At 35.9% G+C, this 26098-nt stretch overlaps 1 protein-coding gene across 6 annotated transcripts in view; it reads right to left on the bottom strand.

Moving 5' to 3' along the window:
- The window catches only part of LOC126776045 (AMP deaminase 2), a 43623-nt gene that overhangs the window by 1992 nt on the left and 15533 nt on the right, over positions 1–26098 (bottom strand). For 3 of the 6 annotated variants that reach the window (XM_050498301.1, XM_050498304.1, XM_050498303.1), the window contains 15 exons: positions 18498–18639; positions 12962–13127; positions 12595–12781; positions 12031–12247; positions 11757–11882; positions 11345–11438; positions 10959–11063; positions 10152–10283; positions 8528–8691; positions 7909–8032; positions 7340–7506; positions 6914–7034; positions 6664–6837; positions 6313–6423; positions 6002–6139 (listed from right to left, as the gene is read on the bottom strand). In XM_050498301.1, the coding sequence (XP_050354258.1) occupies positions 6002–6139; positions 6313–6423; positions 6664–6837; positions 6914–7034; positions 7340–7506; positions 7909–8032; positions 8528–8691; positions 10152–10283; positions 10959–11063; positions 11345–11438; positions 11757–11882; positions 12031–12247; positions 12595–12781; positions 12962–13127; positions 18498–18639 (2168 nt within the window). Of the gene's footprint in view, positions 1–479; positions 4128–6001; positions 6140–6312; positions 6424–6663; positions 6838–6913; positions 7035–7339; positions 7507–7908; positions 8033–8527; positions 8692–10151; positions 10284–10958; positions 11064–11344; positions 11439–11756; positions 11883–12030; positions 12248–12594; positions 12782–12961; positions 13128–17111; positions 17241–18497; positions 18640–25778; positions 25932–26098 lie in introns of those variants that run through there. The other 3 variants (XM_050498302.1, XM_050498305.1, XM_050498306.1) reach the window with 3 other exon arrangements.

The following is a 26098-nucleotide window of genomic DNA, read 5'->3' as shown; positions in this document are numbered from 1 at the left end:
TATATTTAAGTACTCATTCATCATTCACTTGCCCTTGCCCCATGTATTTGCAGTTAGCAGGTTTTCTCTTTCACTCATCTCTTATCTCATATCCTCAGTTACTTCCATTTCACATATGTCATCTCACACATAAATATTATTATTATTATATCTCGGCCCCGTGGTAAGAGATCGAAGAGTGGCAAAAAAAAATATTATTTGCTTACTTTTTTGTGCAATCTGTGGTATTCTGTGTTTGTTGGACCTTTGGTGTTCCTTGTTCATATCAATTATACTTCCGCAGTTGATATGGTAAGTGTATATCATTGTTTAGAAATCCTTATACTGATATGTAAGTGATATATAATACCACTCACCCTTCAAACCGGAACACAACAATACCGAGTACTGCTGTTTTGCGTTAGAATATCTGATGAGTGGGTGGTACCTACCCAGACGAGCTTGCACGAAGCTCTACCACCAGTAAAATACTGATACGTGATATATAATAATATGTATAAAAACGACATCCACCCTTCAACATTTATACCGTGGTGATGGTATTAAATTACAAGACGATTGTATGTGAGCAGTTTTATTTCCAACAACATGATAAAGTACACCCTCGTGTATAATGTGTAAATATGATAAGTGATGTAACAATTTTTTTATATAATTTCCTTCCAATTTGATTAAGTACATTAACTTTACATTAAAATGCTTCATAACTTATTTGGAATTAAATATAGACTATAAGTAATCATATATACTTTCTCTTGTGGATTTTTTAGATTGCCTACAAAGTTGCTGCTGACCTTTGCAAGGTTTTACCTCTACGTTTAATTCAAAATTAATATATAAATGAATGTTAAACAATTTTATATTTCATTATTTTAATTTAAGTTGAATAAGAAACCAGAAAAATGTTTAGTTTTATGTCACATGATGGTCAAAGAAAACTCCTAATTGACATAACTTGTATTAAAAATTTAGAGGTAAAATCCGAAAGTTGGCAGCCCTGATTGATAAATTGAACAAAATGTTACGTTTCTCTATCGATTGATTTATTACGAATTAAGATTAATTTATTATTGTCTATGCCGAGAGCATTGTAGGCATTCCAAAAATATTCCCAACAAGAAAAACATACACGAAAGCATTACAACAAACAGTGAATGTTTATTAAAAGCTAATACAAGTTTCAGAACACGTATTCGGGAAATGAAGCGATCAAGCTGTTGACAAATGTGATTAGTATATAAGTGATCTTAGCAAAAGATACACAATGATTGAATGGTAAAAGCAAACATCACAAGCGAAAACGTTGGCTCAAACATTGGAACAAACATCAAATACAATTTTTAGAGCATGTTTCATAATATGAAATAAAATATATGGCAAAATTAAAATACAGGACTTAGGAATTAGGATTTCCAATGTCATGAGGTACTGACTCCGTTCGCTGAGAACATGCGTTGCTGACATCTGTCATTTGTTCATGATTGATACAAACCAATAGATGTTTGATAGAACATTGTAACACGCCATGTTTATTTATATCGTTTACTTATTTATTTAATTTACTATAAAATTAAATTTTTAAATTTAAATAATGATATATATTTTATGACATTGTTCGTTATAGAGAAAATAAACGATATTAAATGTTTTTAAAATAAAAAATCGGACAGACGTTCAGGAACGCATCTTCTTAGTGGTCAGACATTAATTTATGGTTAAAACACTCCACTATCATTAGAATCATCAAAAATGCGATAAACAAACATTAAATTTCAAACATTAACATTGTATTATATAGGCTGGTGGACGGGCTGATGGGCCACCTAATGGAAAGTGGTCACCACCACCCATAGACATTAGCACCGTAAGAAATAATAACCATTTCTTACATCACCAATATATCACATTGGGAACTAAGATGTTATGTCCCTTGTGCGCGTAGTTACACTGGCTCACTCACCCTTCTAACCGGAACTCAACAATACTAAATATTGCTGCTTGGCGGTAGAATATGTGATGATTGGGTAGTATCTACCCAGAGGTTTGCACAAAGAACTACCACCAAGAAACATATAAAAGAAAACTGATGTTTACATATAATAGCCCGAACACCCAATGGAAAATTACAGTAAAAATTTGTTGTAAAATTAAAGATGAAATAAAAAAAATACACCTTGTTAAAAAAACATTGAAATATATACATATATAAAGTACTATAATATATAAACTATATATATAAAGTACTTTGTTGTTGCTATAATTTTAATGAGGATTATTTATTAATTTAAAAGCATTAGAAAACATATAAGCTTTAGATTACATATCATGTAAGTAGAATTCAATTTCAATTCCTTTCAAATCAATAATTAAAATTTACAAAAAAAAAATATTTTTAATCTACTAATATTACAATATGCTTATAACATTGATTAAGTTCGGTTGGAAATGGAAGTAAAATAAAAAGAAATTAGATCACAGACAAAAAAGTCAATCAAATTTCCAACAACGGGGAAGGCGACCGTATAATTTCAAATTGTTTATATTGTCAATCATCTAGCCTAAGTTATTCTACCTCTAGCGAGGAAACGACCACGGAACAGAGAGTGCTATAGAAATGAGTATTACACATTTAAGCATTTAGTTTTAAGGTTAAAACCTTGGAAAGCGACGTTGGCGAAATTTCAAAGTCGAATTTGTTCTCAACGTTTCTATATGTAACGTTTGCATTGATTTCTAGCACTGAGTACTGATTTGCACGCGAATCGTTAGGTCACGTTTGATGTACGTATGGTGGATATGCTATAGTTTTACACATGCAATACATTGATGGAATGTGCAGTGTCTGCCTACATATAATAATACATTTATGTATTTACAATTATATAATTGTTAACGAACACTGTGTTTTTAATTTTAGTATTAAATTAGTATTTTTAATATGAATTTTAGCTTGGACTTTTAGTCTGTATATACAATGAGTTATTCTAGATTGAATACATTTTTATTGAATTGCAATCACACCTTACTTATAAACGGTGTTTAGCGGGTGATTTGTTAAACAATGCTGTCTTCTTCTTTCAAATAGGAAATCAATAATGATAATAATATCCTCGAGACCGATTTCGGCCACGGCGGCAAATCTCAAGAGAGATTAGCCAACTGCACAGGAGATATTATAGTGCGCAAACACAAGTGCACTCTCTATTCCGATGGGACGGCAATCCGACATGACCGGAAAGAGTTCAGGCGCAGGACCAACGGCTTCACGTGCTTTCCGAGGCACGGGAGTGTACACACTTCCAACTTCCAGACTCCGGGATGCTACTGAGAATTTTCTGACAGAAAAACCCAATAACTTTTTACTGACCCGTCCTGGGAATTGAACCCAGGACCTTCGGATCTGCGGCCTTACATCAAGCCAGTCGACCAAAGCGGCAGTCTCATCAATAATGACAGAAAGTGCTACATCAGTGTTTAACTAAACGACCGCTAAGCCACGATTATATACAAATAGGCCTAGCGTTTGATTTACGAGTATTCATTGCTTTTTCGTTATACATGTGCATACAAAGAAAGGAATATGCAGATTATAGTTAAATAAAAATGTTGTCGTTACGGATTGCGATTATGGTTATAGAAAAGCAATAAATAAAATAAATATATATTTCTTATTATTATAATAATATATCAACGAACTATATAGTACTCGCGGCACACGTGGGCGTATAGGGGCGGCGGAGGGGGCTGGCGGCGTAAGTGTTATGCCGCTTCCCGGTATGACATACAAAGCCCTTGGCGTGCCAATAGATGTGTTACAATTTCATAGCAAGGTAAGATAGGAAACGTCGCGAGAGGGCAACAGCTAATAAATATTTGTGTCACTTCTAACACACTCCTTGTTCCGTGTGAACTCTAACTACAGCGAATGGCACTTGTTTTACAGTCACCGAATTATCACATTGGGGGATATCTTATACAACACTAATGTATAACACCGGTATCGGTCGCTGACGCGAATGTCTCGGCTCCGCTTTAGTGTCGGTTACAGACATGATTATATCGGTTAATGTCGACGCTATGTAAGTTGTATGCGCTCCTTGCATTTATCTGCGGCTCGACATTCCTTCCTGTAATGTTTATTGTTATTTAAATAACCAATCAGATGAAATATTTATAATTTAGATTAACTTCAATACAAATACACAATGAACGCGATTTTTTTACATTATTCCTGTTAAGTGTAAAGCGTGTGTTAGGTTAGTGGTGACGACAAGCCCAAGTTCAGTATCAAACTTGAGATTTTTACATCGCAAGACGATTCAATAAACCTTTGCGCCGAGTTGTTAAATATTTAATTTTAAGTTAGTAGAGAAAATAATTATGCGAATTAGAAAAAAAGACATATCGACTTGCGTTTGGATTAATAAAGCAGAGCTGTTCTGTCGGAAATCACCTATCTCACTCGTGAAATGTTGGAATCAGAAATCTGCAGTGCAATTCTATATGCGAGTTTTCTTATTCGATAACGTGAACTGTTATTTGTATGGAGTTCCGAATATTGTCACTAGATGGCGTTGTTTTCAAATAAGCAAAAAAAACTTGCACCAGGCACACTGTAAGGACTTCATTACTCAGCTGTTATGTGTTTTCTTGATAAATGACTTATCATATACTATTTTGATGCGTGTCTTCTTGTAATGTTATAATTATTACGCATGTCTGACACTTTCACGAGCGTTTTCTGCGGTGTTTCGAATTTGTTCTTACAGTGATAATCGAATTCTTATTGTCATTTCATCACCACCAAGTAACATGGTTATATTTTTTCATGGAATTACTAATATTCATATTTTCTATTTAACCCTTATTTGCTCACGGGGTCGTTTTTGACCCGCTGACTTATAAAACTGCAGCAAATTTCTTAATATACATGTATGTGAAAATTATAAAAAAGTTGGTATCAACACAGTTCTGGGCATATATGGGATAAGCGAGAAGTTTGGCCTAGGAGAAAATACGACCATAGAGCTAAGGGGGCAAATTCGAACCTACGATTTACAGATAGCTATTAACACTTTACTATGTTATACGTGTGTATGTTTGTTACAATAAATGTGAGACACCAAGCAAAGCCTAAGCAATAACACAAAATGCCCCACACAGCCTTAAACAACAATTTTTGTTGTACGTATGTCTCTATCGGGATCTGGCGAATGGGCGGGGCTTAATATACACATCGGACATAAAGTTAAGCTAGTAACTTAATTTTGTAAGAACTAACTTCACAACGCACTCGGGAAATATTTAAAACCGATCTACCGGTATTTTAAAGTTTCAAGATCGTGATTTGTTATAGAATAGTTCTATTGTAATTTAAAATTAGTTCCCTTATACGCCAATAGATGTCACGGCGCCACTGTCAGATCCCGAAAGTCATTTTATTAGTTTACGATATATAATTGCATGTATGTTTTTCTTTGTTTTTGTATGAATTTTAACGGCATTTCTTTATATATTCCTTAATATGATATATATGTATATTTAAATATATGTATGTGTGTGAAATGATCAAGTAGATAACGCCTAAGGATGTATTGCGTTACATACTCGTAGTGCCGTACATGCCGAGTGACTTTCAGCTCACATTACTGTGTGACACTTGGAATTTTTTTTATAATTATTTCGTTTTATTTATAGTACGTCGTATTTATATTATAATTTGAAGTTATTATTTTTATACTTATTTTTATGTGTCGTAATAAAAGATCTTGTAAATTCATTGAATATTAAACAGTGTTAATATGTTCTGGCGTAGGACGTGATAAACACATTGGCGACATACAAAACATTGGCGCTAGACGACAGTGGTGTGTGGTGCGGGGTGTGTGGTGCGGGGTGTGTGGTGCGGGGTGTGTGGTGCGGGGTGTGTGGTGTGTGGTGCGTGGTGTGTGGTGCGTGGTGTGTGGTGCGTGGTGTGTGGTGCGTGGTGTGTCAAGGTTACCTTGAATATGTTGGTGAGCTCGTCGAGCAGCGCCTCGTAGCGGAAGGACACGCGTATGTCGGGCACGTTGGTGCGCGTGATGTCGTTGCCGGCCACGCCCTCCTTCGTGTAGTTGGGGCCCAGCCAGTACTGCTTCATCTGTCAAACATCCCTCTGTCATCTGTTGCCTAACTTTGTCTGCTCGACTGCCTTAAATTGAAGTGATGTGTGATTTCTACATACTTATTTCTACATCTATTTTGCACAGGGATTTATAAACCGTAAATGGGAACTAAGAAGTGAATAGCACGGAGCAGAGTGCTGCGTGTTACCTCGTGCGGGAAGCCCGACATGAGCACGGAGTTCCGCGCCAGCTCGCACATGTCGCACGAGCTCAGCTTCCACACCTGCGCCGCGATGCTGTACTCCTCCATCAGCGGCTCCTGCAGGCGAACCACACGATTGACAACCACGCCAAATAATTTCACGACACATTGTATTAATACTAGGAAGGTGGAATGCTTAATGGATGCCTAGCGGAGAATGGGTACCTCCACTTGAAGACACGGCACCGCAAGAAGTATAAATTAGTCAAGACAATGCGCCGCTAGCTAAGAATTGAACATGTCTTGGATTTGTAATGATTATAAATTAAATACTGGTAGAGTGCACGGAGACGAGACCTTGGTGAAGTGGAACTGCAGCGGGTCGTCCGTGCTGAGCGTGATGCACAGCCCGCGCGCCAGGAACTCGGGCAGCGGGTTGCGGTGGTAGTTCAGGAACAGCGAGTTGTTGCTGAGCGGCGACATGGCGATGTAGATCTGCGCCAGGTAGTACAGGTACTGCAGCACCGGCACCTGCGCGCGAGTCGGCGGTTAGTGGCCGTCGGGTGGTGTACCGGCGGAGGGGGGGGGGTCTGGCGTCGTCTCGTACCTTCCGCAGCAGCAGGCCGTGCGAGATGTTCTCGGCCAGCATGAACCCGCACACGAGGTGCTGCACGGCGCCCGCCTCGCCGCAGTGTGGCCGCAGCACGAACGTGTTCAGGCCCTGCTCCCTGCACACCACCGTTACACATTACGTCGCAATCGCATTTACACTTCTACGCCATATAATAATTATACAATAATAATCTTAAAATGCATTCAATAGCTTCGCTAATTATATAATAGTCTGTTTTCTATACATAAAAGCATATGCATACACAATAATTTAATAAAACAATCTACAACTTGCAGAGTACCTCACTTTCATAAAATGGTTAAATTCTTGAATTTACCTGGTTAGTTTACATTTTAACAAGTTATACGAAAATATTAGCAATGGACAATAACAGCAACAGTGAACATGTTCACGACTCACTTCCGGAAGCGGTTGAGCACGGTGATGTTGGCGTACATGTAGTAGAGGTAGTAGGCGTAGGGCGGGTTCTCCTCGTCGTCCCACTGCTGGGGGAAGCGCACGTCGGCGTCCAGCATGGGGTTCTCGGGCTTCGACTCGTCGTCCACGCTGTCGAAGCCGACCACGTGCTGCGCGGCAGTTAGCGGTTACATTCTGGTCGTACCAGATTGGGAAGCTGTCTTTTGCACACGTGCGCCTTTTTATGTTATTGGGAGGGTGACGGGCAGGTGGTAAGTGGTCACTACCACCCATAAACATTGTCATTGTAAGAAATATTCACTATTCCTTACATCACCAATGCGCCACCGACCTTGAACTAATGTGTTACGTCTGTGCATGTAGTTACACTAGCTCACTCTTGTCCAACCGAAACACAACAATTGTAGTAAGTATTACTGTTTCGCGGTCATATCGGTGACAGGCTTGCACAATATGACACAAAAAATAATAATATCATGCTTATTAAGTTGAAAATTTGGAGATCAATTCGAAAAGTCGAAGTGATGTTGGATTAATCGAAATAGACTTACCGTGAGGAATTTATGTAGTTCAAGGTTGCTGTTCGGGTCGTTGGTGACCTCGAAGAGAGGCTGGAAGATGTTGCTGAGGAACTCTTGGAAGTTGTTCATTATCTTGTTCGACTTGAAGATGTCGCTGGAAATTGTTTTAGACTAATGAGTTATATAGCTTTATATATACACACACGGACACAATATTTATATATATAATAATATATGATATATATAAATGTTGTGTCTCGGAAAACGCCAACGATTTATGAGCCAAGTTTCAAAAATTGTATCTAATATATGAAATAATGAAGGTAATAAAAAAAATATTTCTGTCTGTCAGACCACGATACACTCAAAAACCACCGAACGGTTTTTCATACGGTTTTCACCAGTGGATGAAGTGATCCATGAGAAAAGGTGTATACTACAATAATGTTTTGGGTAAATTGGCTGAAATATGTCGATAATTGTTTAAGTGTCGGAAAAAATCATATCGACTGGGAACTATGCTGCTGTGTCGCGTAAACATTACAGTTATATGTATTACGATATAAACATTTTATATAGATCCTTATTAAAGCTAGTAATTCACAAAGGACATAAGTGTGGTGAGCGAGTGGGTGGGAGAGCGACTCACTATAGTCGCGGTATCTGTATGAGCCAGCGCACGTTGTTGGAGTGCACGTTGTAGGCGATGGCCCACTTGGCGAGCTTGGCCCACTCGGTCGCACTCTTCCCGTAGATGGAGAGGCGCAGCTCAGCGTTCTGGTACTTGCTCTCCTCCAGGTCGGACGCCACCTCCTGCGACACACACTTCGTTTGAACCTCGCTACTACAGGCTACAAAGCGTTCTATACCAATGCACAACCATATATGTACAGTAACAGTAACAGCCTGTTAGTGTCCCACTGCTGGGCTAAGGCCTCCTCTCCATTTTGAGGAGGTTTAGAGCTTATTCCACCATGCTGCTCCAATGTGGGTTGGTAGAATACACATGTGGCAGAATTTCAATGAAATTAGACACACGCAGGTTTCCTCACGATGTTTTCCTTCACCGTCAAACACGAGACGAATTATAAACACAAATTAATCATATATGTAACAGTAACAGCCTGTTAATGTCCCACTGCTGGGCTAAGGCCTCCTCTCTCTTTTGAGGAGAAGGTTTGGAGCTTATTCAACCACGCTGCTCCAATGCGGGTTGGTAGAATACACATGTGGCATAATTTCAATGAAATTAGACACATGCAGGTTTCCTCACGATGTTTTCCTTCACCGTTAAACACGAGATGAATTATAAACACAAATTAAGCACATGAAAATTCAGTGGTGCTTGCCCGGGTTTGAACCCACGATCATCGGTTAAGATTCACGCGTTCTTACCTCTAGGCCATCTCGGCCGTTTCAATAGAGAACTTAACAGCTTTGTTCTTAAACTGACATGACATTGCAGTTCAACAAGTAAAGTCATTACTGAACGAGTTTAAAAAATTACTTGTTACATTTTTATATGCGTGTATGGGGGGAGGGGGTTGTTAGATTCCCTATGACCTTTCTGTATCCCTGACAGCGTGCAAGCAAAATTTCATAATCAGCTGAATAGTTAAGACGTGACAAACAAATAAAACACACTACACAACCGTTCATCATTATATTTTGCATTCATTACCCCCCCTTCCTCCACACTTCGCTCGCGGGAGACGATGCCACGACCAAAGACTAGTTTTAAATTGATTACATCGCAATTATATAGTTCATGACAAATCTACACAAAAGTATTCAAAGACATTTCAAGTAAGTCGAAGTTGTTATCGATACTTTTAAGTGAATTTAAAATGAATTTATGTTATTAACTATAATCGCTTTACCTTGAAAACTGCACCTAGATTTTTTGTAAATATTTTTTGAGCGCTTTATTTTTATTGGGACTCAGACTTCGGAACCAGGGTCTCAGATTCCTTTTTTGTTATAGGTGGTCGGGTAAATGACGGAGGAATGATGATGATAAATGGTCATCACTGCCATAAACATTGGCGACTTAAGAAATATTAATTATTCCTTACAGCGCCAGTGCGCCACAAACCTAGGGAACTAAGATTTTATTTCTATTGTGACTGTAGTTACACTGGCTCCCTCGCCCTTCCTAAAAATCGATGTTTATCGGTAGAATATCTGATAAATAGATGATACATACCCAGACGGGCTTGCACAAAGCCCTTTCACCTAGTATGTTTCTGTTGTCGCAGTTACTATCCACTAACCTTAATGATCCTTGCGAAGTACTTCCCGTTCATGTAGTTGTCCGTCTTGAGGAACACTTCTCGCAGACGACTCTCCCCGATGGGGTTGTACTTGGCGTTGAACTTGTCGAAGCGGTGGAACGTGTTACGGTCCTGAATGGTAGGTAAATTTTTGTTCCCCTCATTATTATTTCAGAAGAACTTCAAATTAGTTACAAATTTATTCAAGAAGTGATATAGTGTATGCTTAAAATATTTGTTTAAATAATGATTAACGAACATTCATTAATCCAAAAACCCAGGGCACTTGTTTTATACCTGTATGTAAAATTTAGCTTGAGAGTTCATTATTATTATTCAGTTATATTTGATATTGATATTTGTTACAAAATTTAAAAAAAAATATGTTAAAAAATATTCCCAAAGTACAAATAGTCAAACCCAATATTTATTCAAATCAAATCAATTCAAAGAGTAAAGTAAGGGCACTTTTGAATCGTCATGTTACATGAATTAAATATAAAGATACCACCATTTCGGAATGTAGATTCTACCAAGAAGAATCTCCAAGAAACTCAGTAGTTTTTCAGTAATAAATTGTATTTATAATACAACCGATAATTTAAAAAAAATCAATTAACTAACCATCGAGTTCTGTTATATTCGAAGAAAATAGTTTTGGTGAGAAAATATCTACAAGGTTAGAATTCATTTAAGAAACCACATCTGGTTATTTTTATAAACATTTTGTGGTAAAGGTAACATATATAATGCCAATAATGCCACAGATAAATATTAGTCAAAGCTATTTAAAGTAGGTAGGCTCACCGCGTGTACGTCCAACATGTCGACGGTCAGGTCGTAAGTGCTGAGGTTCATGGATTGGAACACAGCTTTCAAGGTCATCGGCGTTCCCTTGTGTAGTGTCACCACCTGAAGATACATAAATACATGAAATATTTTTCAATCGGCATTAAAATAAATAATAAGCAAGGAAATAATATCGAGTTTTCGGCGAGTTCTCTGATATAACTGAGGAAGAGAAATGGATCAAGTATAGTTCCCTGAAGGACCCCATCGGCTATTCCGGAAGGATCCCAAATAAACATTAACGATAAATAAATAAGTGAATAACCAGCTCTAATAAATTACTTATACTACATTTTTTAAGTGTTTCCCATTGCTATTTGTATGATGTGGTCGTGAAGACTTACCTCGTCCGCGTGGTTCTTGAGAGTCTTCTTGATGAACCGTAGGAGGTGTTTCTGGTTCATACATGACGCGGCGTGTATGTGCGTATCAACTTTCCTACAAACACACTTTTACTTTGAAATAAACGTTACATAGAAAGATTTTATTATATAGGGAGATAGAAGTGCAGATGGACCACCTGATGGCTTGCACAAAGCTCTACGACGAAGTAAAGTAAGTTAAATATAATTTGTATAGTTAAAGTGTTAAAAATGTAAGTAAAAAATAATTATTCATTATTTTTTTGGCTCCTATTTCATAACAATAAATAAAGAATTAAAAATAAATATATTATAAATGGTAGCAATATAAAGTTAAATTGATTTTACGGACACAAATGGACGCGGCGATAATAACAGAAGTATTTATGAGTACCGTATGTTATAGAAGTCCCGATGCGGCACGGCCTTCTGTGAGGCCAGCTCGCGCAACTCGTTGAGCAGCACGTGCAGCTGGAACTTGGACGACAGGTAGCTCAGCCGCCGGTAGCAGAACGACTTGCTGGGGGGGGGGGGGGTAATAGTAGCAAAACGAAGTCATAGAGAGGAAACACTTTTGTGCATATGTATTAATGAGCAAGCATGGCATAGAATTTAAAAAAATGATTGCTCTTCGCATTCGGTTAAAATATATGAACATTTATACTCACAGAGGGCCATCAGCTATCATGTTGCACATGGTGTTCTTGTCCTGGATGTACTGAGCCAAGTTGATGTAGTCGTAGGGGACCCTCTGCTCCCCGTTCTCCGTCTTCTTATATAAGTTGAACACGCCGTTGTCGGGTCTGATCAGATAGCCCTTCGCCTCTGGCGTTGGACCTTCCCAGGGATCCTTGTTGTCCTTGAACGGGGGGTGCACGATGTGGTCTAGAAATAAGGAAGTTAATAAAGAAACGATACGGTTGGATATAGTTGAGCGTTTCTTAATGAGGAGGTTCTGTATTTTGATTTTTGTGTGCGTTTACTTATCTTTATTTTTAGCTATTATTATAACCTAAAAATTATATAAGCAAGGACAATATCTCCTTTTTTACTCTGGAGAAGGATTGAAATTCGTTCCACCGCACCGCTCCAGTGTGGGTTCGTACCCGTGGCGGATAACTATTAACCATGAAGTAATTGAAGGATGTGTCGACTTCGCGGAGTCGGGGAGTTGGCGTCATGAGTTTGCCATAGCTCGTCGCGTACAGCAACAGTCCCGGGTCGTCGCTCACCGGCGATGATGTTCCGGGGCGCGCGCGCGACGGGCGCGTGGTGCGCGGCGGCGTCCGAGTCGATGCTGCGCAGGAAGCGCGCCGTGATGCTGGCGAAGCTCTGCTGCGACATGTCCATGTACCGCTTGCGGATCTCCAGCGCCTGCACCAGGTACGACGACGCCTGCTGCAAGTCTTCCAGCGGTACCTGGTGTGTGGTAGCGAGAATATTACTAGTAGTCGTAGTGACGAAACCTGATCGTAGGATCACACACCGATATACATCACAAAAATAGTTGACTTTATTTTTAAATTTATTAAGTCAATGCAAGGACTGGCTCTGTAAGAAGTATACTTTATAGTTCCTACTTTGTGAGGCCACACTCACCCCGGACGTATCCTCCCCGCTTATCGCCACCCTCTGAAAGTGTGGTAGGATGACATCGAATTCATCTTCGTCTCCGCGAAAACGGGCCGCCTCCTCGAACACGGAGGCCGCGCCGCCCGCCTCGCTGCCGGCGAACGACCGCGCTGACTGACCGCATTCTGCGGCCCTGTTTAAGTTAAATTATCTATCAACACACTGAATGCTCAAGAACTAATGCTAGGTATACTCTTTAGTGTTTTTTTTTTTCGCCTATCGCACCAAGACAAAATTAGTCGATGGGAGAATTGTTAATAAAACAATATAAATGTTGCAAATGCTTTTTAAAATATTCTAATATTGTCTTCTTTATATCTAGTGATATATCTCTATGAATCTCAAGATTATAACGATCACTAGAAATAAACTCCACGCTGTTACTTGGTAGTGGAAAATTTATACGCACTAAATACAAAAAGAAATAATTATAATATTAGAGTAACTACTAAGTTTCTTGCCGGTCACCTAGAATCTACATTCCGAACCGTTCTGTATCATGAATATTGAGAAGTGACATTCGAGTGCCAATAATAAACTGAATAGAAGTTAAATTTAATTTCATAATTTAATCATCGGTCTGTGAAGGCCTTTAGGAATGTCGTTAATATATGTATTTATAACCAGCTGTTGCCTGCAGCGTCGCCCACGTCTTATTGATTTTTCTAACAAACTTTGACGTACATTTCATGGGCAACTATATTTAGACCTACATTTTTGTAACCTTTGTAAGCCTAACCTTAGCAAAAGCATCTAAGGCCCGAGACAAAATGTAAAATATAAGCGATTTAGAACAAAAAGCTATTTTCTTTATTTTACATTAGTATGCGGGCAGATGGACCAACTGACGGTAAGTGGTCACCATCTCCCATAGACATTGGCGCCTTTAGAAATATTAACCAATGCGCCACCACCGATTACAGTTACACTGGCTCACTCGCCCTTCCAACCGGAACACAGCACATTTTAAATACTGCGGATTAGGGTAGAATATATGATGTTAGGGTGATACCTGCTCAGATGGGCTTGCACAAAGACCCTACCACCAAGTAACACTGCCACTTAGGTGTCAATACATATAAAGCTAGTGTAATATATATAACATGCCTTTATGTAGCGCATTGACGAAGAAAGGAGTGTTTTATAATTCTTATCATATCCATGGGCAAAGGTACCATTTACCAACCAATTACCATTAAAAAAAAGGTCCGACGTGTGTTGTAGTAAAAACCTACCACTGGTCAATGGTACAATCAATAAGTAATTGACATTAGTCGGATCATCTATTTCATTCTCTACTCTTTTGCGTCTGTGCCTTTATGAGTATTTTTTTGTATTATATATTGTTATTTTTTGGCTCTGTTACATTCATAAAATTAAAAGACATAATTGCAGTAGTTATTAACTAATTTATCTTAATACAACAACGAATTTCATTCCATTCACATATAAGACCATTTACTCGCGCGCTTTACAAAAAAAATATGAGTTTATCGGCTTTTAAAAAAAGACGACCACAGAGATGTCTTCTAAGAATACAATTTTCAAGCATCTAAGCCTTAACTCTATAGCCGAAGTGTTTTCGAGATTCGAGATATAGCAACAAAAATTTTTTTCAATTTTTATTCCATCAACAAAAGTTACAAGTACGCTTGTGGATATTATTTAACATTACAATAACAACTCCTTACTTATGTAATTTTTATGTTTTGATATTTATTATTATAAAACATTGTGTCTTACAATGGATTAGTACGTACTGATTTGTACGTCTAGCGTAACGTATTGTAATAGACAAGGCACAAAGATAATAACTGTGCTTAAATATCACTTACAGTTCTTATATACTCTGATATACCTTTATTTACAATATAAAATTATTCCATATAACTACTTATATACAATTTAATTTTACTTCCGAAATTCCGATAACAACTTCAGAAAGGTTCCAAACGCCATTTTATCGCGAATCTATAATGAAAATCATAGATTATTCTAGATAACATTGGTCGAAGTCTTCAATGTCGAAGGTATTTATTTGCCTTTACTCCACCTGTTGTTGGAAATGGCTATATATGGGATAAATAATTCAAATTAATAAACGTTTACATAATAATAAACATATAAATAATAAATAATGTACATTAGCTGTTTAGTTAAACACTGATTTCTCTCTTTCTGTCATTATCGATTTGACATTCGAAAGAAGGAGACACAACATTGTTTAACTAACCACTCGCTAAGTAACGTATTAATATTCTATAGTAAATGTGTCGATTCAGTATCAGAACAACGTATGGTGTAACAAAACTTTACACCATACGTCAATTTTAGAAATATCCCCATGTGGTATACTGTACACATAAATTATGGAAATGTGATATGTATCATGCATCACGGACTGTGTGTTATTATTTGTATTGGATTACTAAATATCCCACTCGACGCTTACGTGGGCGATGATAGACGAATTAATTATCGTTCAATGCGTTGAATTGCATGCAAAACAATACCGAGTGTTGACAAATCTCTTATCAATATTATGCTTGTGTAATTTTAGAACGGACAGTGTCAGATAATTTTAGACAAGTCACTACTTCTAGAATTTTACTAAGAGATATTTAATATTTCAATTCCTGTTATTAATATGTATTAAATTTTTAGTAACGATGAATTGTGTTTTTATATAAATATTTGTATAGTAAAATAAAACATTAATCATAACTAAAGCAACTGAGTTTCTTATAAATAATAATGAAAATGTACATTTTATAATACTGCAGTGTGACGTCACAGAGATGACCGATGGCACAATGATTTATAAAGTTATTTCGCGGTAGAATAACTGAGGGATGATACTCACAGACGGTCACAAAATCCTACCACATGCTTTCGCCTAGTAAATCCGCTGAATGGCATTTTACGTTAGAATGCTACCAAATATTAGCGAGTCTCCCGTCTCATCTATTAGACGTTTTGAAAGTATGTTCAAATTCACATTTGTGTATTATCACAAACGATAACTATATTACAAATGCGAAAGTAAATCTGTGTGCCTGTTACGCTTAGGCTCAACCACTGAACCGTTTTTGATAAAACTTTGTATGAAGCAAGCTTGAACCCCATGGACGGACATAGGCTACCTTTTTACCTAATACCCATCCCTCTCCCCCTAAACACTATTATGTAATTTATCATAAAAATTAACTTAAGGAACAAGTATATAGTCCTAACGTCTATAACCCGATTACGCAGCTTTAATTAAAAATGTGGCCTTTGGAACAATGTATACAATTTTATAAACAGATCCAAGAAAAAGTTAAAAAATTTTTGAGTGTAAAATTTTAAATTATCATTAAATATTGTGTGCTGAATAGGATTTGATAGGGCTTTGTGGAAGCCCGTCTAGGTAGGTACCACCCACTCATCACAAATCCAACAGCTAAGCAGAAATATTTCGGATTGTGTTCCAGTTAGAAGGGTAAGTGAGCCAGTGTAACTTGTACTGTACAATACAGCGTGTACTACACACACTTTGGGACCTAAGGTAGGTGGCACATTGGCCGAATGAAAATATAACGCAAGTGGCGAGGCCATTTTAAATAATGTTATTATTATTAACACTATCGTAAAACTAAAATCTTTCACGTAAAAAATCTATCCTGAGTATCTTATGCCGGTTCTTCTCGTCTAAGTTATTTCTTTCCGAAGCATAAAAGATATTTGACAACCAATACAAATTGAATATTGAATAAAGATTTAATTATCTCGACTTTACGTACTGATGTTAATTTTGTTACAATTTTAATTAAACACGTTAAAATAAAGCAACTAATTGATGTAGTTATCTCCATGCAGACAAATACGATACGGGTAATCATTAATTTACTTAATTATTCGTAAGTTATTGAGTACAACTTACGAGTAGGTATTTAATCCAAACCAATAAAAAAGTTTTTTATTTGTCTCATTAAATATATTAAATAACGTGTATTCTTATAATAATAATTAATAATACAAAGTTGTTAAGTTTCAGATGTTTTAATTAAATTTTTAATTAAAATCATAAATAAAACTGTATTTTTAAAGTCAAGTCGCAATAACGAAACTATTTTACCTTCTTGATGCCCATTTCTTACATTCCATTTTACTTCCAAACATAATTCCATATCACTTAATCGTAAACAATCTTTTAACAAAAATATTTATAACAATGTCAAAATTTCCCGCCAAAATAAAAAGGACGAAAGCTTTATGCATTCAGCCAAGTCGGGTTCCACTCACATCCGTTATTAATATGATATTCTGTACTCTAAAGGCGAAACAATAAAAAAATAACAATAAACAAAAAAATAAATATCACTTATTATTATTACACTATAATCGATTACATTCATTAATTGTAACTTTTATTCCGGCCAAAATTTAATTATTTTTTTAAATGCGAACGGGCAATTACTCAACGCGTTCAGCCAGCCCATGCTGAAGTACGTATATCTGGTGGAACACGTACATCCCCCGTGGTAAGGGTTACCGCCGCGTCAAGGTTGATCCAATTACCCTCTTAATACCAGCTCGAACGTTATCCGTCGCGCGTGTATGGCTGTATGAATGAATGTATGTAACTCTATAAGCCAATAGATAATTATTACCTTTAATTATTTATGTTATGAGGAATAAATACTATATAAGAAATTAAGAAAATTAAATAATATGCTCTTAAAAATATTCTGAGCAATATTACGAGTTATGTTCAAATTTTTAATGAATCATTGTGTTCGCTTCAGTAAATAGTAATAACTTAAACAAAATAATATATGAATGTATGTGGCATATTGTTAAGAATTTTTAAACAAATAAATATTTTCATACTTTTTTCAAATTGTTTGGTTTTGTATGATTAATAAATTTAAACGAAGATCGTTTGTAATTAAATATATTTTAACCTATATCGTATTGTTTATTAGGTTCGATTTTTTTTTATAGAATAGGAAGGCGGACGAGCATATGGTAACCTGATGGTAAGTGGTCACCAACGCCTTTAGACATTGGCACTGTAAGAAATGTTGACCATCGCTTACATTGCCAATGCCACCAACCTTGGGACCTAAGATTTTATGTCCCTTGTGCCTGTAATTACACTGGCTCAAACCGGAACACAACAATATCAAGTACTGCTATTTTGCGGTAGAATATCTGATGAGTGGGTGGTACCTACCCAGACGAGCTTGCACAAAGCTCTACCTGTTTATGACATCAGTTTTAGAAACAAGGGCAGTTTATAAGGTTCACTAATTATGAGTGATGAAAGAGCTATATTCAATGTACTTATGTGAAATAAAATTTTATACAAAGATTATATATACACAATTAAAAACCACATTGTAGTATAATTTAAAATAAAAATATTAGTGAGATGTCCCTAGCCCAGCCTTAGGGTAATGCGAGTATATCATTTCATTCAAAGTGTGTATGTGTTTGTGACAATGTTATAACGACTTACTTGACGTTAAGCTGCCGCTGGATGAGGAGCTTCTTTTCAATTTGCTCAATCGGGAACTGTGGGACTTCATAGGGCGCTGATAACTCGTTGGGGAGTTCTCGCGGCGCCTCCGCCCCGACGGTGTTCGTTGGGCTCTCGCTGCCTGGAATAATTATAAGGTTAATCAAATTTGAAACAACCTTGCTCCTGACCAAGTTAAACCTATTTCATAGTGTTAGTACACACTTAGATTTATAAAATTCAATTAATTAAATCATTCATTCAATCAATCAATTAACAAATCAAAATATTTCTTCAATTTAAATGCATCACAATTTCTTGATTTCTAAAAAAAACTATCATCGATTCGATATAAAAAACAAAAGCAAGTTGAATATTCATTGTCTGTCATGAAAAATATGATGCATAAAAACTTTGTCTTACTCAATACTAACAAGCAATATGTCAAAGGATCAATGAGATTCGGAAAGATTTGTTTATACGCCCCTCATTTTTTATAAATGTACGTTGTTAACGATATTTTACAGTATTAATAGTGCATTTTTAAAATATATAATGAGCTAACGAGCCCATGGTACTGAGTAGATAGATTTAAGGTACCGTTGCGGACTTTTCTTTAGAACTGTTTGAGAGAACAACTCCAACATAGACTGTTTTCATATGACCTTATCGATTTACATGGACCACGCCGTGGAGCTCTTAAGCGACACGATTTTGTTTTTCTTAATTGACAAAATAATATGATAATATTCATAATTTAACTGTTACCATTATGTTTGTTATAATATTTTCAGTTCAAGTATTATTATTCATTTCATGAACTTTTTCGCAAAATTTTCGGGTTAATAGCGACTTCACCGAGGTTTTATAGTTCCTTCATTCCTATGTGTCAAAACCAACAATACGAACAGCGATTTTCAATGTCTATAAAAGAGTACTTTTATAGAAATTGATGTATTGGGTTCTTTTAATCTCAAATATTATTAGGCATAACATTTTGTAATGAGTGTTTTTCTTAGTTCATAAATTTCAAATATTTTATTCAAAATGGCAGCATTACAATTATCAATTATCAAATAAAAAACAACTACCGGCTCGGAATGAAAGTTTTATTCCTATTATTATCTATGAACTCTATATTATTATTATGTATAACAAATTAAATATGTTTTGCACACAACCGTTTGCATCTTCACATTTTTTATAGCTACTTAGGCAATGTGTTTTCTGAAATCCTGTTATAAAACCAAGATATGTTATGCAGTCTATACATGCACAAATATGCTTATATTTAAAATATATATATATAAGTAATGGAAATACCTACTACTACAAACTTAATATTCATAACGTTTATAGTAGTAGATATTTGCATTAGCAAAATCAATCTTCAGAAAATCACCAACAATAAGACCCAAACCATCACAGAACTATTCTGGACATTTCATGATAATCATAGAAACTTGTTACCAACATATTTTAACAACACAAATATTGCTAATATTCTTATTGTAATAAAATAAATGTAGCTAAATTTGACGTTAATAATACGTAAAGTAAAGTCATCATTCGATTGCAAAAGGTAACCCATTAACTCGAGGTCGGCACAGTGTTTACAACGTCGTAAGGAAAAGGATTATGTAAGCTTAGAGCGGGTCGCCTGCCAGACGCCACCTTGGGGGTGATTTTACTGGTGGGTTAGTTTCTGGCTACCATACGAATATTTGAGTTAATATAATAAACGAAAATATAAAGTATTAAAACATTCACCCTCTAGCTCATAAGCATTGCAGACCCTCAGGATCTGATCCCGGATTATAAACTAATAAAATCCAGGGTCGTACTTATATGACGTTTGTAGTAATTTACACTTCCTATCCGATGCTGTTTCAGGTCAAGGCCTATAAATATATTAATAAGAAACATAGTTCCTACACCGCAGTGGCGCCGGCTTATCTGCATATTGTAGATATAACGAAGTGTTATCTTTATATTTTATCTAATATTACATACCAGTAAATTATACACAATAAAGTATCCAAATGTATGACTAAACTCCAGTTTATGAAATGCTATCACGTCATTGGTCGATGGCAACCGATGACGTAATAGGTGACCAATGAGCGTTAAGCTTAGTCACATTAGTTAATCTGACTTTAACCAACGTTTCAGAAACGTAAAAGATATCCCAATTTCGAGGATTACACACATTTAATGTAGTATATTGTGAAGATATAGTTCCTACCTATTATCCTTTTATGCTGCAATAAATTATTACTGAAACACTTAAATAAAATAATCATTAAATGATTATAATAACATGTGTGAAAAAATTATGATACAATCATAATCGTGTAAACTTTTTTTTATAAATGAATTAATTTAGGCGAGGCCTCCAGACCTCTAAATCTGTCTCTTTTTGTTATTTTATTCGATTTAAAATATTTTGCATCGCGTAGTCATTATATTTATTATTATTACGTATCATCGTAATGATAACGATAATATTTTTTAATTTTTTCGAAAATTATAGAAATTACACTTCTGATTGAAATTATTTGAGACTACTGTAAGTAATTAGTATCAAGAAAAGACATAACGATATCTGTATATATGCAGGCAAACCAACGGATGATTCATTGACTCGTCACTAGTATATCCGTAACCGTAACAGCCTGTGAATGTCCCACTGCTGGGCTAAAGGCCTCCTCTCCATTTTGAGGTGAAGGTTTGGAGCTTATTCCACCACGCTGCTCCAATGCGGGTTGGTGGAATACACATGTGGCAGAACTTCAGTGAAATTAGACACATGCAGGTTTCCTCACGATGTTTTCCTTCACCGTAAAGCACGAGATGAATTATAATCACAAATTAAGCACATGAAAAGTCAGTGGTGCTTGCCCGGGTTTGAACCAACGATCATCGGTTAAGATTCACGCGTTCTTACCACTGGGCCATCTCGGCTTTATACTATACTAGTATATATAGATATATATGTACACATACTATACAACCCCTAGTCACTATAATATAATGACATTGACGACATAAGATTGGTTACGGATGGGATCAGCTTTGCCGGAAGTAACATGCACTCGACATTAATAAGTGTTTATATTATTTGTTTTAATGATTATAGATATGTTATTGACTTGGTGGAATGCCTTTGTGCAAATATATCTAGTATTCAATATATATTCTACCGCCAAACAGCAATCTGTTTCGGTTTGATGGTTGATTGAATCAGTGTAATTACAGGCACAAAGGTCATAAAATCTTAGTTCCTGAGGTAGCAATGGCGATGTGCCATAACATAGCCCACATCGCCATTTATTTTTAAATGCCAAAGTGTGGGCGGTAGTTACCACTTACCATCAGCTGGCATTTGAAAGTCTGCCTAATGAATACCATAAAAAAACTACTAACGTTTCCACCGGTTCTTAGTAGAATTGATACTTGTTAAATTACAATTCAAATATGTTTGTAAATAACCCTTGAGTCTGTTTGAATAAAGTCTAAAATTAATCTTGTTTTGAAAACCTTTACATGGATGGTGTCAACAAAAATGGTAATATTAGAGTTTGCTAACAAAACCTTAGTCTTAATAACTTTGTTTGTCTGTTTGTTCGATCGTAGCGAGCACTCAAGGTCGGGCGTTCAAACAATAGACCACTAATTGACTATTCATATAGCGCGCGCTCCCCTCCGGCTTTGTAATCTTGAATCGAGTGATTTTGCGCAGTTTAAATGTTTTCATTAAAAGCCGCGATGTTAGTCGATATTAGGGAACAAGATCTGCCTGGGTGAGATCTTTAACGAAAACTGTTACACGAGCTGAAGACTAATGACGGCTTTACCTATTAATTTGGGGGTGTTAACTTTCAACCGATTAATGATTTTACCATTAAAAACTACAAACAAACTAAAGCGATCCCATTATTATACCTATAACCTATTATACTGTACAGGATTATATAAATGATAAAAGAGCTTTAAGTTTGTATTCGTTGATGTTCATACAGGATATATAAATATAATATATGATAAGTGTAATTATCTATATAAGTATGTATTTACAAAAGAAAAGTAGTATATGTAGTATATCAGTTGTCTGGTTTCCATAGCACAAGCTTTGTACAAGCTTAATTTGGGATCAGATAGCCGTGTGTGAAAAATGTCCCAGGGTATTATTATTGATTATACAGTTTATGATTATTATTTGTTTTTTTACTAGTTTGTGGCTGGTACTTTTCGGTAGAATTCTACCGACATTCGAAAGCGGTGGTAGCTTTATATCAAATTAATATTGTAAAATGATTCTAAAGTGCTTGTTTTAGCCTAATCGAATATTTTGTCTTTGAGTTCGTAAAAGATTTCCGGCAAACGGAACAATATACAAACGTGTAAATGTTTACCTATGTACGTCGCATCGTGTTGTATGTACGATGTATAAGCAGTACGGGTGAATGTTTATATGTATGTGTATATCATTTGTTTGAAAAGTAGCACGAGGGGCCACCCGTGCGTAGTCGACACGGATAACCAGTGACTTATAGTTTTGGCAGTGTTCACTGCGAAGGCGCATAACCCTGGCCACATCAGCACATTAAGTTATGTCTAAAAAAATATGCAACATATCTTAGTATATAATAACCGTCTTAAAACTATAAAAATTCAATATTCATTTATAGTTCTTAATCTTCAAACAAACTTATCTCTATAATTTACATTAATATTAGTTTCGCCTGCTTGTGAGGGCAAGTTATATACGCTATGCTCTCTTCTATGAGTAGAAAAATATAATATACTTAAAGATACATGAAATGAAAATACATACACATACATAGGTGAATAAACATATATTAACAATATTATACACACCTACATACGTCGAAATTATACGTTATATATATACAAAAAAAATTGTATTGCATAATAAGCGATTTTCCAATGGACATTTATTAGGATTTTATATTTGAATATTAATTAATACCACTTACATTCACTAAAAACTTTATATAAATGTAACTCAGCATATGAGTACAGCAAGGAAATTAAATGTAGTAGACTGTATTTTCATCAGCGTCAAAAAATATTTACAATCGCTTGAGTAGAAATGGGCCAGTGGTAAGAACGAGTGAATCTTAACCGATGATCGTGGGTTCAAACCCGGGCAAGCACCATAAGCTCCTCAAAAGGGGAGAGAAGGCCTTAGTCCAGCAGTGGGATATGCACAGGCCGTTACTGAGAGTAGAACTGGCCACACGTACTCGTACAAAGAGGTTAAATTTAATATAAGCTTGTTAAAAAAACGTTTACTAAATATTAATGTCAGAGTTAATGTACAATATTGGTGACCTACAAATTTAATAGAGTGAAAGTATATTACGCGATGGTTCGGTGGTATATTACCTGAATCTTAGCCGATCATTGCGGGTTCGAACACGGACAAGCACCACTAAATCGTCATGTGTTTAGTTTGTGTTAATATTAAGTAGTCTCATGCTCAGCAGCAAAAAAACATTTATTGTTAGCTGATAGAGATGGAGAATTATTTGTTTCCAAATTTATCAATTCCAAGCAATGAATATCAGAGAGCCAATTATATTAATTTATAACGTTTACGATACGTTCCCGATCGTTAACGTCTATTCCGGCTTTGTGCAAGCTTGTCTGGGTAGGTACCACCCATTCATCAGATATTCTATCGCAAAACAGCAGTACTTAATATTGTTGTGTTCCGGTTTGAAGGGTGAGTGAGCCAGTGTAATTATGGGCACAAGGGACATAACAATTTAGTTCTCAAGGTTGGTGGCGCAATGGCGATGTAAGCGATGGTTAAAATTTCGTACAATGCCAATGTCTATGGGCGTTGGTGACCACTTACCATCAGGTGGCCCATATGGAACCGCAACTTGATCGTTGTGTTAATAGAATAGGAAAACAGTTAAAAGGCAACGGTTACGAATTGGCACTAAGAATATTATTTTTCAAGTTGAGTGTTATACCTTAGTCACTTTTGAATTATCGTGTTACAGGATAAATTCAAAGACGAAAATCTTTATTCAATATAGAAGGGTTACACTCGCTGATTGATTGTCAAAAATCTACCATCGGTTCGGAAGTAAAAGCCAAGTAATCTATGTATATTATAGACATACTATAAATTATAATTATGTAACTTACGTATGTCATACATGATGAGTGAAAGTAAAAATCACATAGATTAGCAAACTAGATATTACACCTGGGCTGCTTTAGTTTCTATAATTTGCTTTATTTTCCTAAACTTAGATTAGGAGCTTCTTATATATTCTATTTTACTGTATACTTAGTTAAGTAACAGACACAGCAAGCTTATATTACATACCTAGCGTTCGAAGTATACGATTAACTTTTATATGGATTCGCAAAACGCAATGCGTCGCTACGGAGTACACATTTGGTTCGTTGCCAGTTGCCTTGTTGTTAATGTGAATTGTAAGTGCGAGCGTGGCGCCTATTGGGTATTATGAATCATAATTCATAGAATATAATTATTTAATTATTTTTTTCTATATATTTACCGAAATAACCGATCCTTACATCGCCAATGCCTTTGGGAACTAACATGCTATGTCCCTTGTGTCTGTAGTCACATTGGTTCACTCACCTCTCAAATCGGAACACAACAATACAAAGTATTGCTGTTTAGCAGAGTTTAGCAGACCGGCTTGCACGTAACTCTGGTAGGGTTATGTAAGCATTTTCTTTAATTTAAGCATTTCTCCAAAAACAATAACCTTTGAATGCAGATACGCTTCAAATAAAAACTTAAAAGTCGTAACAGTGTAAATGTCCCATTGCTGGGCTAAGGGCGCTCCTTCCTCTCATTCACAGCTGTTACTTTTAACTCAGTGGCTGCCAAATAATTAATGTTCTCAATTATATACATTATGTATATTATATAAATTCATTATTTTTACAAATTTATGTTATAAATAAATTACTATCCTATCAACGGCAATATTTCCTTACTTTAGAAGAATCTATCTACCTTGATTATAGATAGATATCCTTTATAAGACCACAAAATAATTTAATTGAGTATACAAATTAATGTTCCTTTATATAAACGGTTAGTTTAGAACCTTAATCTACTCGTGTAAACCCAGGACGTGTAGCTAGTATTTAATAATTAAAGAAACCTTCCTTAAAATGAAACATGTAACATTAAATAAATGATTGAGATTTAACTTAAAACTTATTTTCTATGTAAAAATAATAAATAAAAGTATTTACGGTTCTCGTCCATCTTGTCCTCTTGCGCATCGGACGGCGCACGCGCGTGCACGTGCCACAGGTCCTTATCGAAGCTGTACATAACTGTACTTCAACGAAACCTCACTTACACTTACATGAATAATCTATTCTTTAAACCCTTGTCATATACACCTATAATAAACAAAATAAATTCCTCAACATGAATTTGAAGCATTCTACTATGACAAAGTTGCATGTGAATTATATAATATATATATTATTAGTACTTATACATAGTAACAGTGTATCGTCGACACTTCACAGCGTTATCATTAAAGCGATTGATTCTGAATAAATTT

This window comes from Nymphalis io, chromosome 19 (assembly GCF_905147045.1).
Source record: "Nymphalis io chromosome 19, ilAglIoxx1.1, whole genome shotgun sequence".
Lineage (NCBI taxonomy): Eukaryota > Metazoa > Arthropoda > Insecta > Lepidoptera > Nymphalidae > Nymphalis > Nymphalis io.
Note: the sequence above shows the minus strand (reverse complement) of the source record. Positions and strands in the feature narration are given on the sequence as shown.